Source organism: Drosophila simulans, chromosome 3R (assembly GCF_016746395.2).
Source record: "Drosophila simulans strain w501 chromosome 3R, Prin_Dsim_3.1, whole genome shotgun sequence".
Classification (NCBI taxonomy): Eukaryota; Metazoa; Arthropoda; class Insecta; order Diptera; family Drosophilidae; genus Drosophila; species Drosophila simulans.
The window spans coordinates 3,043,246-3,057,488 of NC_052523.2; the positions used below are offsets into that span (position 1 = coordinate 3,043,246).

At 43.3% G+C, this 14,243-nt stretch overlaps 2 protein-coding genes across 2 annotated transcripts in view; both read right to left on the reverse strand.

Annotated features, from left to right (window-relative positions):
• LOC6726977 (hemicentin-2) overlaps nt 1-14,243 on the reverse strand; it is a 64,334-nt gene that overhangs the window by 28,619 nt on the left and 21,472 nt on the right. The window contains exon 2 of the mRNA XM_016175884.3: nt 8,549-9,280. Within this exon, the coding sequence (XP_016033484.1) occupies nt 8,549-8,669 (121 nt within the window). The 5' untranslated portion in view covers nt 8,670-9,280. The remainder of the gene's footprint in view (nt 1-8,548; nt 9,281-14,243) is intronic.
• On the reverse strand, nt 1,117-3,473 carry LOC27208324 (protein Daple). The gene is made up of 4 exons (XM_016183920.2): nt 2,604-3,473; nt 1,804-2,401; nt 1,595-1,744; nt 1,117-1,525 (listed from the first exon to the last, which is right to left on the reverse strand). The coding sequence occupies exons 1-4, from the start codon at nt 2,677-2,679 to the stop codon at nt 1,210-1,212; spliced, it is 1,140 nt and encodes a 379-aa protein (XP_016033486.1). The 5' UTR covers nt 2,680-3,473; the 3' UTR covers nt 1,117-1,209.

A 14,243-nucleotide genomic window follows, 5' to 3' on the forward strand; every position in this document is an offset into this window, starting at 1 on the left:
GCCCGACATAATTATCAATCTTTATGGGTCGAACTGAAACGGTCAGCAATAAAATGCCAAACGTAGATCGCCGATAACGAATGTCCTCGGCCGCAGAAAGGATGTCCTCCTAGCGCAGAAAATGTTGTAACACATGTGTGCACGTGCTGATAAAATTAGCAATTCGAAACCATTTGTGGGATGGTGTGGTTTTCGGGGTCGGAAGGAAACCTGATATTAGCAGCAGATATATTCATGTCGACTGCTCTCGGGCGTAAAGTCATGGCGCAGTCAACGGGGCGGATGAGTGTTGCTGCCAACGGGGCGAATGAGTGCTCTTGCCACTGCACCCGGTCGGGCCTTTGGCTGTTTTGCGGTCTATCTACCTCTTGGTTAGGAACATTTCCCATCCCCCATCCCCAACCGCTAGGGGTTTCACCACCCACCCTGCGCGTGTCGAAGCATCTCAGTTGGAAAATGGGTGACAATTCATGACAGGGCATGAGCAGTGCGCGTAATTTGCATATACGGTGGTGTTCGTTCGTTCGTTTCGATGGTCGAAACCAACCAGGCGGTTGTCCAGCTGGCCCGCTCTTCACATTTTTTCCCCCCCTTTCACCATGAGCCACAAAATTCCCTGCCGTATTGGCCCGGCAGTTTTGGCATTGACTTGGCTGCACTTAGCCCCATGGCATTACAAAATGTCCCCTCATTCCGGCTGCACATTGTGATAAAAATCCCCCTTCAATGTATTTTCCGCACCGAAAAAGGTCGAATATAGGGCAGCTAAAATAGAAACCTCTCTCACACATTTTAAATGCAAATGACACACCATGGAGGGCAGATAGTGGAAGAGATGGGGCAAGTTCGAGGTGTCTTTGTGGCTTGCCAGCCGGCAGATTAAAAGCGAAATTAGTTTTACTCTAATAGGCCAATGCAGCTTGGGCAAAAGCAGTTAGTGACAGGATGAATATTTCATATTGACGGAATTTTAGCAGTTAATTCAGTTGTCGACACCCTTAATTAGAAGTGGATAATTAACATATAAGCTGATAATTATGGTTATGTTTGTTAAGGCGGGTTAATCAAAAAACACGGTAACATGGCCTATAAGCTGCTAATCAAAATACTTTCATGTAGAGTTCCAAAGAATAATTCTAAAATTTTTAATTTCTCCAATTAGTGCCAAAAATTAGTATCCACTTTAAATTTTGGGTATTCAAAATGGTTTTAGTTCTTGTTTCGCCTGTTCTTCTTGCGCATGTGTTTCTTCCACTTTCTCCAGTATTTCTGGATCTTGATGGCTGCGCGGTTCATAGCGAACAACAGGACACGATGCTGGCGGTGCCTGGCCTCCTCCTCCTCTCGCTTGACGACGATCTGCTTGTAGACCCGCTCAACCTTTCGGAACCCAATCATATATTCGTCGAGGACCTTCTTAGCCTTTTTGTGTTCTTCGGCGAGCTCCATGTTCTCGATCATCTTTTCGCCAATGCTGTGATCGTATTTCTTGATAATGGCTTGTAGTTGTAAAATTAGCTTGTTTCTAGGATTTTAGGCGATTGTTCGTGTTGTTATCTAAATGTTGTCGGTCTGGAAATCCAGTTTCACTTACTTTTCCTCTCGAAACACCTTTTCCTGTTTCAAATAGTTTTTTGTGGTTAAGTTATAGTTGTTCTGCGTCTTCTGCAGCTGTTCTTCCAATTCAGCTTGTCGCTCTAAGCTTAGTTTTTTATTGGCCTTTACCAGACGAGTGCAACGATCGCTGAGAGTACAAACTGATAAGTTAAAGGAACATATCCTTTTTGTACGAGTATCACTCACATTTCCTTTTGGATTCGCTCGTTCTTCTCCCTCTTCTTCTTCATGAGGAGGTCCTCGTAGTTCTGCAGGTAGGCCTCCTTATCCTCCAAGCGCTTCCTGATGGCCGCCTTCTGATCCAGGATCTTCTTGCGCAGCTCCTCCACCTGCTCCTTGACCACCTCGTTCTGCTTGTACATGGCATGCAGCTGGCGCTCCTGGGCGATGGCGTCGGTGGACGTCCTGTACAAGCGGTCCTTGGCCAGATCATAGAGCATCTCGAAAGCATTCAGCAGCTTCTTCTCGTTGTCGCTCATATGGTTGTAGTATCTGGGAAACAGAATGTAGATCCTGCTGTTCCGCTGGAAGAAATCGATGATCTGGATAATGCCGTGATCCATCAGGGGCGGACGTTTCTCCCGCAGAATGAACTCCCTTCGGCGAACAAAGGATTCCACCAGATGAACTGCCCTTTCGTACTTGGTTCCATTCAGAATCTTAGCCATGTGCGCGGGATGTTCCAGCAGTTTCGGCATGATTAGCGAGATCTTAACCCGTTCGATGGCCTCGGCCAGGACATTTAGAACACATCCAATTTGCACTATTCGCACGGTTGCAAATTCTAGTCGCAGAAGGGGTAATTACATGATTAAGCATTGACATTCTTGCTTAGAAGAACTTGGAGTATGTTGTGTCGTGTCCCAAATTTAAGGATTTAAGGATCAATAAATCTTTTAATCCTAACTTTTGAAATTGTTGAATTAAACACTTAATTAAGAGCTTTAAGTTTAGTTTAGTCAGCTTTAGATTTCTTAACACCTTACCATGCTGGGCGAGTTTGATGTCATTCTTCTTTTCCGCTGGCATCGATTTACACCGCATCATCTCCGTCAAACTCATCTTGCTGTTCTTGGTTTTTAAGTAGTCTTTTGTGAATTATTCATTTATTTTTTATGGATTAAGCTGCTGCGAAAGCAGCGTTTACTGAAAAAAGCTTGTTTTTATTTATTTCTCGCTTTATTTTATTTTATTATTTTTTTTTGACAGCAGTTGTGTGTGTCGGTGAAAATTTGTTCCTGCTCTGAGCTGAAACTCGAACTGCACTGTGATGGAAGTTAGCCCTGTTGCCCTGATCCCCTGAACGATGTGCCCAATTTATGTACACAAATTCGCATATTTACAAAAGCGGATCCTCGACACATCTATCTGCCACTGGGTTCGCTCCGCTGAGCTGCAAACTTGCTCAAGTGGAAGCTCTTGTTTGGACCCGAATCAAGTTGACATTACATGGCGTGTTTCAGTCGCGGACTGCGGACAAAGTTTCTAAACAAATGCCCCGGAATTTGTGACTACAAATGCAGCGCTTCCTGCTCGATGTTGGATGCACATTTTTTGCAGCTCTTTGTGCGCTCCTCGGTTCCGCTGTGTTGCCAAAAATTTATGGCTAACAATATTTTTGGCTGGCAAAGACGCATTCAGCTCACAGCAAATGGCAAACAACTTGCTGCGAGTCACAGGCGAGGCACCTAAATAAACCGATTCGTGGGTAGGGGGCTGGCTGTTTTCCGGGGAGGTGTTCTCGGCGGAGTTATTGGGGGAGTTTTCAGGGGCGTGGCACTGTTTCGGGGCGTAATTTGTATGCACTACGCGACCATCCTGCGTCTCCGCCTCTGAATATGAATCCGAAACCGAATCGGACAGTATGCGCCAGTGAACTCGGTTTCATCTTTTTCCTGAGTTGTTTGTGATTTGAATACCCTTTTAGGGGTAATAGACCATTATCAAGTGTCCACGGTGCCAAATATTTCACAACTATAATTTTCAACGCTAGAATAAACAAAAAAGTTCTGGATTTTTGTGTAATTTTTTGTCACCAATAGCAGTAACATCTGAGCAAGAAAGTGTATAATCTCTTCGTTGATGGACAAATCTTTGCAGTTACCATTTTTTCTATCGCATTTCGTATAGCCGCTGTTGTTGCTCTGCGCTTATTGCATTTGTCTCGATTCGTTTGGCTCGCACAAAAACAAATTGCCGGAAGTATGCAAATGTATGATGCAGCTTATCAGATATTGTTTGAGAGCCTGCCCTCGTTTTGTTTTGTTTTTTCGGAGCGGGTAGGGGGCGTGGCCGTTTCGGGGCGTGGCATTTGGCACGGCGCTCATTTGCCTTGCAAAAGGCGCGCCTCCAGTGAGCAACCAGCAAACAAGAGCCAAGCGACAGCAAATAACTTTCAGAGACACTTGCATTCCGAACACAAATAAAAAACCAGAAAAGTATCGGGAATTGAACTGTCAGCTGCAGCTGAACGTTGGGGAAATCGAAATTGAATTACATTTGCACTTTATGCTAAAGATCCATCAGATGACAGCAACGGCACATGGAGCGAGATAAAAACTAATTAAAATGTTGCGAAACAATTTTGGGGAGGAGATGGAAGCCAGGAGTTCCAGGAAAAACTTTAATTTAGTTTACGGATGCTCAGAAATTTAGGCATATAATAATGTATAGAATTTATAGAATTCTTAAAAGCCAATTAAAAAAGGTAAATTAACATTGTGATAGAAACAAAGAATAACATATTTCGATCAGAAAGAAGAAAAATATACATTTATACGGTTCATTTGAAAATCAAACACAATATTCCTCAGGCTGGATAAACATTTTTACATGTTTAGTTAGACATTTTAAAATCTATATACTACTTAACCACTTAGGTTTCATTTTAAAAATATCGGCACATTAAATACTTATTAGGGATGCTTTGAAATACGTACACTTTCAATACGAAACTAAACAAGTTGCTTATTTGTATTAAGAGCGTGTACCATATAAAGTGTATGTTTATCCAGAGATTTTCATGCTTTTCATGTTAGTATTGAAATCACCAGCTATATGTTTTCCGCGTAGGTAGTATATGTTTGTGCTATTCTGGTGACCTTTTTTTGGCAGACCCCAAAAAAACCCCTGTCTTGGTTCAAATTAATACATTGGCGAGTGGCACTCAATGTCATTTATCAACTCCGAACTTTCTGACATTTATGCTTTGTGACAACCAGGTCCTGGAGTCTAGAATTGGGCCCGACAAAGTTTCCTTCGACAGATGACACATTTTCCTGTAGCTCTCCTACATGAATGCTTGATATTTCCATATTTCTTCAGAGCCACTGGGCTGGCCAGAATAAGGAAGAAAATCACCCCCTATTGATAAATGATGCTGATGGATTTTTATTGCCCGGTCTTCTCGGATGGACAAGGGAAGATAGCTGGACCTGGATTCTCCACCCAATGGGGGGAGGATTGGACCACATGTACGTATGACACGCTGTTGGACGGCTGCTTATCAACGGTTTAGCGCGGCTTGTGTGCCTGACAGGTGAATAAAAGCAGCTGTCAACACTTTTTTATCCCCGATTTTGAGGTGTGAGTGTGCCTGTGGGAGTGTGTGCGCGAACTGGGCTCCATTAATATTGATATAGAATATATTGATTTTGTGCTTTGTTTTTTTGCTGCCAAGGAGCATGCGAGGCGAGAGATTAATGCTTCTACGAGGATGCCAAGCGACTATTTGAATACAGTTTCTTGGCTATCGCGAAGGCTCGAGTCCTTCAAGCCGACAATTAGTTTGTGGCTATTTTTGGAAAAGCAAAGCACTTGCCAATGATTTGGCTTGCTTAGCAGGCCTATTATATATAAATTGCCAGGCCATCCATCAAAACACTCAAAGCAAACGCAGACGTGGGTGGGAGTATGTAGGAAGTCAGAAGGCAATTTGAGAAACAACTTCAATGCCAATTGGCCAAATACGAATGCATTTAATGGCCACAAATTCAATTCAATGGCTCAACAAGATGCTCAGTTTAAATCTGGGTAGAACGATGGGCGTGGCTGCTGCACTTCTCGCCTCCGCCGGTTGAAAATTTTATGTTTAATTTATTGATACACTCAGCTTGCAATAAAAATTGATGGCAGAAACACATTTACACACCGGATGAAGGCACGGGGGGAAAAAGCGTGGAGGGGGCGCGGGGCGTTGGCCATAATTTTTCATTTCATTGTTTTGTTTCGCAGCAGTCGTGGGAAAATACTCGGCGGATAAACCAGAAACAAAAAGCTGGCAAAGTGGCAAGCAGCAAGAAAAAAGGAGCGCAAAAGAAAATCGAGGGAAAATTCTTTTCTATGCGGTGAAAATTCATGAAATGCCCGACGGAACTGGAAGCGAATTTTTGTGATATTTATTTGCTGGGCCGGGGAAAAAAAGTGGAAAGAAACCGAGTTGCGAGAACTGCAATAAAGCCAAGCAGACAAAACAGACGGAAATGAAAGCAAGAAATAATGTCCCCGTCTCCAGTTCCATTTTCAGATCCAAGGAAAGCAGAAAGGAAAGTGAAAAGTTTCCCCAAAAGAGAGAGAAACTAAGCCGAAAACGAAAGCAAAGGCGCAGCGCTGTTGATTTTATTTTTATTGCCACAATTTATGTATGCACAGATCCGACGTTGCGTATACGCAACGCAGCTCTCGGCAGCTGCACATTATGCCAATAACTTGATAGTGCTTAAGTTGCGGCGGCATTGGATTTATTTCGCTTTAAGGCAAATCGAGGGAGCCGACAGCTGCAAATCATTTTTAAATGCTTACAAATTTCCAACACAATTTATAACTTAAATAAATTTACTGCCGGCGAGCGGGAATCACAGAAAAAGTTATGAAAAATGTGGGGCAGCAGAAAGCAAAGCACAGCAAATGAAAAATAAATCAATCTTACACTCAAAGTTGGGCAGTGGGTGGCATGGGTGGTGCGAGCAGCAACTTCCCATCCGCAGAGCGGAAAATTCAATAAAGTTAAAGAATGCTGAAAATATTATGGCATACCTGCAGGCGACTGCAGTTGCAGCTGTGTATGTGCGCAAACGAGGAAATTCTAATATTAGTATAGTTGGCCAAGTTGTACATGGACTTTCGCAGAAACCTTAATGGCTTCACTAGCTTACCCCCCATACCCCATTTACCGCACCCATCGGGTTATTTTTTTACCAGTTTTTCCTCGCCTGCACCGTTGCCTGATCATTTACAATTCAACATTTTGCAGCACCAGTGAATTATGCTTTTCAGCTGGCCTTTTCCCCACTTTTCCGCTGCTCGTTTTCCACGGCTTCCGGGCACTCGCGGTCTATGGCCCATTTGTGTGTTTTGAGGCTTTGGGCGACGGCAGTAAGTACGCTAATAGCTTCTTATGACAGCAATGAGGCAAAATCATGCGAAAATTCAATTGCATGGCTTTTCCGGCTCCGCAGAATAACAGCAAAAATGTTTTCAACCTATAATCATAGCACGCTTTTGTTAATTGATTACGTATGTATATACGGAATAAAATTGATCGGATAAAATTTGTTGTCGTAGTCCACAGAGAATTCGTGCTAAACAATGAAAATAAAGTCGAAATAAGTTTTTTGACTGCATCATTTTGAATTTAAACTAGAAAAACCGACTTAGATTGCACAAAAACAAAGATGACTCTATATGAAAAAGGTTTATTTATGAAAGCCAATCTGTGGACGTTTTGGCGTTTGCTCTTTGCTCAGAAAAAAACAAAAATTCTATGGATGAACGAAAATAAATCCAATAAATTTTAAACGCAACCAATAAGGCCAATCAGCAGCTTTCACTAATTGATTCCAAACGCTCTAACTGCTGCTGCATCAAATAGACTCAGTTAGAAAATAAATTCTGCTTAAAATACTCCTTTGCCGTAAAAACCAATCAGGAGAGAATCCAATTTATATGAAAATTCCAAAATAAATCGATTTGTTTTTTTTTCTTTTCTTTTTTTGACACTCCCTCGATTGTCTTTCATTAAAATATGCTGCATGGTCAATCAATGATTGTCAAACGCCAGTCACATCGAGTTCAAAATTGGGAACTGCGCTCCAACTTAATAGAAGCTCTTTTTATTTTTGAGGTAAAACCCAGATAAGTGAGTTGAATTGTTTTGACATTGAGTGGCAAAAAAGGGCCGACAATTGAAACAAATTAAAGGTTGATGGGGTGCGAGTGGACTGAATGCACTGTTGTCGGCGTGTTAACAAAACCACTTTATGCAGTTCATTGAAATTACCCCCTTTATTCCATTTATTCCATTTTTTACTGCTCCTCCAGAGCAATTAACACGCATACACACCCAGCCAGACCCACGAATATCATAATTGTTGGCACTGGCAGCTGGAGAGCCAGAAAACAACGGCGATGGCAACAGCGCCAGCGATTGTAAATTCGAAAATTGCACGAGGTGAGCCCGCTGGAAGGTGAGGAGCGAAGGACGCGTGGCGGGAGAACATCTGTTTCAGCCATCCACTCATTCATTTTTAATGTATGCAACTGCAATCGAGCCGCCTCCGGCTGAAAAGCAAATGTCAAGCAGCTTCCACTCGTCGCTGCACTGAGAAACAAGTTGCAATGCTTGTTTTCGATTATATATAAGGAAATGTAAATGTACTTCATTGAAAATATTTTCCAATGATTAATCGTCGGCAAAATATAGGATTTTGAAGAAGAATATTCGGGTTTTAACCTGTGGGTTCCAACTATGGAAGTACGACTGTGTTTTCCAGTGTACCTCTAGTCTAACAGCCTTGTTTTTGACATTGCGCAGGAAGCCAAGGAAATTGTCAAGGATATTGGGCCATTGAAACAGTAATTGCTTATGCCCTGATTAGTTTGGATGACGAGATACATCGCGCGGATCTTGGGACAGAATATGAGGCACACTTACCGATTGTGAGGCAGAGGATGCCACCGAGGAGCAGCTGGGTGAGCTGAGCGCCCTGCAGGGGCCGCGTTCTCGTTTCGAGTGCTTGCATTTCGGATCGACTGCGACTTTTCCAGGAGCGCATCCCCTCCCGCGAGGGAGCGAGAGCGATAATGTTCAGTTACGCGGAAATAGTGCACAGCTTGGTACTTTCACTGGCTTTCACTGGCACTTTCCAGCGGGGATCCGAGCGGGACTGTGGTCGGTGGAGCTGCCGCTCCAGCTGTGACTAGCGAACGCATTTAACACCTCCTGTAAAAATGCAGAACTGCCGACACGGCGTATACGCAACGAGTGCAAACGTTCGGAGTTTTCTTTGGGTAGCGACTTTCTGCAAATGTTCACAATTTTACTTTCGAGTGACTCCGCTGACAGTTTGTCAAATATTAGTTTTCCTCTTTTATTGTTCGCCGCGCGGTATGAACTGTGTTTTTATGGCCAATTTTATTGCGCCACAATCGCGCTGATGGTCATAATTTGTTTAATATTTCTCTGCGTCTCGGGTTTTCGGTGATTCAACAGTGATTTCCTCTACTCGGACCATCAATAACCATTGGCTGTGGGCCATTTTCACTATTTTCCCGTTCGCAAAGAACCAGCAACATCTGTACTGGCCCTGGGGTTAAATCCCACTGCCCCTCTTGATTCAGATTGGATTTTGGTCGTTTTCGGATTTTGTTTGTTTAGCGCATTTATCTGAAATGAAACAAAAGGCAATCGGGGTTTTTAATGTTCCGTTAATAGAGAATCGATTTATTTTAGACTGCTAAATGCCAAGTGATTTACTGTAGGTCCTTTGTGCAGGATGTGTGTTTGCAGGGCCAGAGGGCCAACACCCACACACACACACACAAGCGCGGGCGTGTGTGTGGCAAGTATTGTTATTGTAGATAATTGCTTTTGGCCGGCTCGGTTCGGAATTCGTGTTTAGTTTTGCGCTCAATTAATTATCTCAAGTTTCGCCATTTGCCGGCTTAGTTTGCCGGGAATTGGCCTCGGGCCACATGGCCACGCAATTTGTATTCAATGCGCCAAATTGCTCCTCTCGAGCATCTCGAACAGTTGTCAATTAATTTAGCTCTCCCCCCGTTACAAAGCCCCTCAGCTAGTGGGGAATTCATTTAAATTAGCTCGACGTTCGCTCGAGGGAAACAGGAAAACTATACTATATTTTATTGCATATTTTCTATTGCTAAATCCGTACAAAGATTCGCAGAATGCATACATAATTTAAAAGCCTTACGATGTTACCATGATTCCCGGATTAGATAGCTTTGTCACTTTCATAGTACACTGTTTTACTGTGGGATCCACGACTTTTGTTTGACTAACTTAATAATAAGTAAAACTCATTTTAAGTCCATTCTGCCTACCTCCTGCTCTCAATTTTCGTTCGCTTTAAGAACTCCACTCAGCTGGAAACTATCGCCTATACTTCACCAGGATTTACTCGGGTAATTTTTCATAGAATTTTTCGTGTCGGCAACAGCTGGCGCCGCCAAAGTGGCACACGACTGACGCTCTTTGGGGCGCTCGCAAAATGCAAAAGGCAAAAAAAGACAAACACAAATTTATCTTCATAATTTTCCACACGTTACTGGCAACTCATCTGCATAAGCACGCACACTCACTCGCAGTGGCACATGTGATGTATGCAACGCTGCAAAATGTCACCGAAAGTGAAAGGCGGAGGCAGTAATGCTGAAAGTACACTCCAAGCCCCATTTTGCCCCCCCGCCGAATGTAGGCCACTGGCAGCAGAATGTTGACTTTAACGTTGTCGGCGCAAGTGAAATTTATGCAACTGACGGCTACTCAGGGGAGGGGGGCGGAGGGCGGTGTGGAAACTGGCGGAAAATAGGGGCTTTTCATCTCGGCAGCCGACTTTAAAGGCTTTCCAGGGTCATATTATTTTTTCGGGCAGGCCCTACAGGCTAAAAGATTTATGCGGGCGGCCCACGCTGCGGGCGCCGTAATTAAAAAGTTTGTCTAAACAATTCTCTAATTAAATATTATTCGTCTGAATCGAGAATGGTTTGTGCCGAAAGGAAACTCTTTTGCTTCAGCCGGCGTGTGAATATTAATGACTTGACGTTTCGGTTAAACTTTGCGAGCGAGGAAACTTGCCCGCAAATGTTGCTCAATTTCGGTCGAGGGTTTCCGTTTCCGCTGGTGTTGCCAAAACGAAACGCAATTAAAACGCCGCCCCTGCGGAGGAGTGAACCCTTTAATGGCTTAATGACGAAACCACGAAGTACATAGTTGAGAGGCCAAATTGAGCAGCACTTACTTATTCCGAGCGAATGGAGTCCAATACTCCACATCTGCCCTCGAGTTAACTTCGCAGCAGGCGAAAGTGGAAGTGGTTGTGTGGTGTGGTAATTGAAATTAAATGGCATTTGAAAGTTTATTTGGCTGGCAGTTTGTCATCTCATTAGCCCATTGATCGATTCAAGTTTTCAATTATTGCAATTGGCGCCATCCAATTTAAGTTGGAGCAGCATTCAAAGTCTCTTCAGCGACTAACTAGGTATAAAAAGTAAATTTGCCACAGCCAGCAGCAGACTACTACATCATTCTTTGCGCCACTCCATCCATTTCAGAGTCCCGGGGGAAATTTATCTAAATGTTGTTTCAAAACTTCAGCTTCTGCTCTCCCTTTCAGCCCTTTGTGTTCGTCCCGTTCTTGCTGGCACTTTTTTCGCACTCTCTCAGATTCAGTTTTACCGAAGCAGCTCTGGTTTCGGTCCTTCCCCCCCACAAACTTGTCACAACTAAAGACATTACACAACAGATTACGTATACGCCGGTCGGGCGCTGAAACAAGAGGTGATTGGGCGCAGTTCCCATTAAAGTGTGCCTCCTCCTAGTTGCTAGCAGATTTACAGCAGCAAATTTTTATGTTATTGCCTAGCGTGTGTGTGCGTAGCTTGGAATGGGTGTATGGGAGGGTATAACGTATCCCCCCACTGCTGATTTAATGTATGTGGCCCCCGGCAGGCTTCATCCCTTTCATTTACGGAGATGTTTATCCTTACATCTATAAAAACACATTCTGTGCACAGCCTTACACTCATGTGCGCCACTGTCCAAGTCCTTGGCACTGATGTAGTCTAGTCAAAATAGTTTCCCCGACTCCACATACGTATATGTATGTATTTTCGTTCCCCCGGCTGTCTGTCGTCCTGTCAACGCGTCTGAGTAGAGCTCCACTTCTCCGCTCTGATGTTGCTTTTAAAAGCTTAGGCTAGGCAAACACTTTCCCACATTCTTAATGAGTGCTTGCTTGGTTGCTTGACTCTCCTCTTCGAAAACTACAAATTTTGTTGGCCATTGTCAGAGGAAAACATGGTTAGAATTCAGCCAGGAGCCCAAGAAGTTTGGGCTTGCATGTAGGCTCTACTCATAGTTCAAGTTGTAACGGGTGCAGAATACTTCTTCTACTTTACTAGGAAAATAAAGTAGTCAATGAATTTGCAATTTGTATATAAAGTAATTAAATTTTTTCTGCGAGAGCTATGTGCTCTTTAATTAATATTAGGGTATCAAATTAGTTATTAGATTGCTTTAAAAATTGTTTTGGGTTACACTGAACCATTTCCATTTATATGTATCCAGTTTTCTTCCTCAGTTAGACTCAATTGTTATTCCATGTTTGATAAATATCTTAACTTTTGTTATGCCTAGTATGGTTCATAAAACTTACTCATTTCAACTTCATTAGTAATAAATCTTCGATGGATATCTTTCTCTTTGTGCTGCCATAACTTAAGTATTGATTAAAGCCGGAGAAGTATTCCAACAAGGCGCAGAACCCGAGAGTTTCTCTTATTCGCTGTGGCAGAGCTAAGAAGGGACTTTTTATGTGCTTTTTACACACACAACCAGCATTTTCGACCACTGAAAGTCATTTTTGCTTTGTTTTGCAGCCAAAATAGTATCTGAAGGGTCACTCAAGCACATACCACCGCCACGGCGGGAAACGGAAACTATTACGACGGGCAGCGAAAAGTCTATAAAAGCAAATGCTGCCTCCTCCAACGCCTTGAGATCCCCATTCCCAAAAGAAAAGCTAGTTCGGAGCACGGAAGGCAGAAAATAAAGTCGACTATAAAAATCACAGGTTTATATACATTTTTTGAGGGCGGCCAGTTGCCGGCATCGTTATTTTCGTTGCGGCAGTGGTTGTTCTACATCAGAGTTCAAAGTTGTTTTTGGAAGCACTTTAGCCCGCTTTAAACAGCAATTGACTGGATGCCTTTCCGAAAAACTTCCTGTTTCGGGGCAACAACAGCCGAGGAGCTCCCAACGATTACGTCAGCCGAGAGTTTGGCGTCTTGTCACTGGAAAGTTAATCAGGAAAGTGGCAAAGCCAGTTTCTGGTTTAATCTTCAATTGAAACTTTGAACACTCCCCAAATAAGCTAAACGATCGAAGGGAATAAACAAAATTATAACTATGGGAAAGCGAAAAGTTCGAGAATTCTCCACCGTTCTTGCCGAACAGTTCCAAAGGTCCTGGCTCGTGGCATCTTAGATGGGCACCCATAAATCAGTTTTTACACACACCAACACGACTGCCATAAACTTTGATCTGTTAATAAATTGACTACACTTAATCATCGCAGGTAGGAAGAAAGTTTCGGGATGTAAACTTCTACGTAAGTTGGAAAAATATCTGCCTCATTTATTCATATGCCAATCTGAGAGAAACTTAAGCAAGCAGTCGGATCAGGGAGTTATTACAGCCAGCTTGGTAAAAATTAAATATATCGCTCATACGCCGCGTGGGCCGACTGGCCGTCGGGTGCCCGCTTCGATTTATACGGGCTTCCAGCTCGTTTTGGGCCACATCATGGTAACCAAGGCCCAAACGCAATTAACGCACACCACCAAAAGCCACTTAGCGAAGTGTGGGTGATAGCTAATCTCCTTTGCGCCCAAAATTCAAGCCCCTGTGCGCCCGCCCCAAATGGTGAACCGAACCAGGTTGCATTCCGGGAACATTACACAAACTAATCAATGCAAGTGCATTTGTTCTTGGCGGCTGCATTAAACTAAATGCGAGTTTTTAGCCGACAGAATTTACAGCCGCCTGCACATTACTTTGCTCATTTGTGTGCTTAGCCTGCTCAGCGCACTGGCGTCCTGGCCATGTTTGCCCAGATGCAACTAAGCTTTATTTGCCTGTTTACCCCGGCACGGCAAATAGAGATCAAGTCAACTGCAGCACAATGGCAGTGGCAATTCCAATAGCTCGTTAAGCCAATACCAACGACAATGTGTGCTGATGCAGCAAATTTTCGCATTAATAAATCTTTTGTTTGCTAATAAATTTCTAAATAGCAGACCGTCTCACTCCAGCTCAGCTCAGTTCGCAGTCTGTTTATGTATACGTTCGCATTGCATCCTTGGGACTTTGGCTTCCGTCACCTGGAATGTGGGCAAACATTGCGACTCAGCTCCAATATTAGGTCAAATTTAAGTTGAAGGCTTCAACGCACATACGAGTATAATCAGTCAATTCCCAAGATATTGCAATTACCCGAGTTACTTCTACACTCTGTGTTTACGAGAAAATTTGACTGTCTATCCGGAGGGACCCTGGAGTCTCTAATTGCCACATGTGAGAGCAACAGGATATTTACATGCAAATCAAC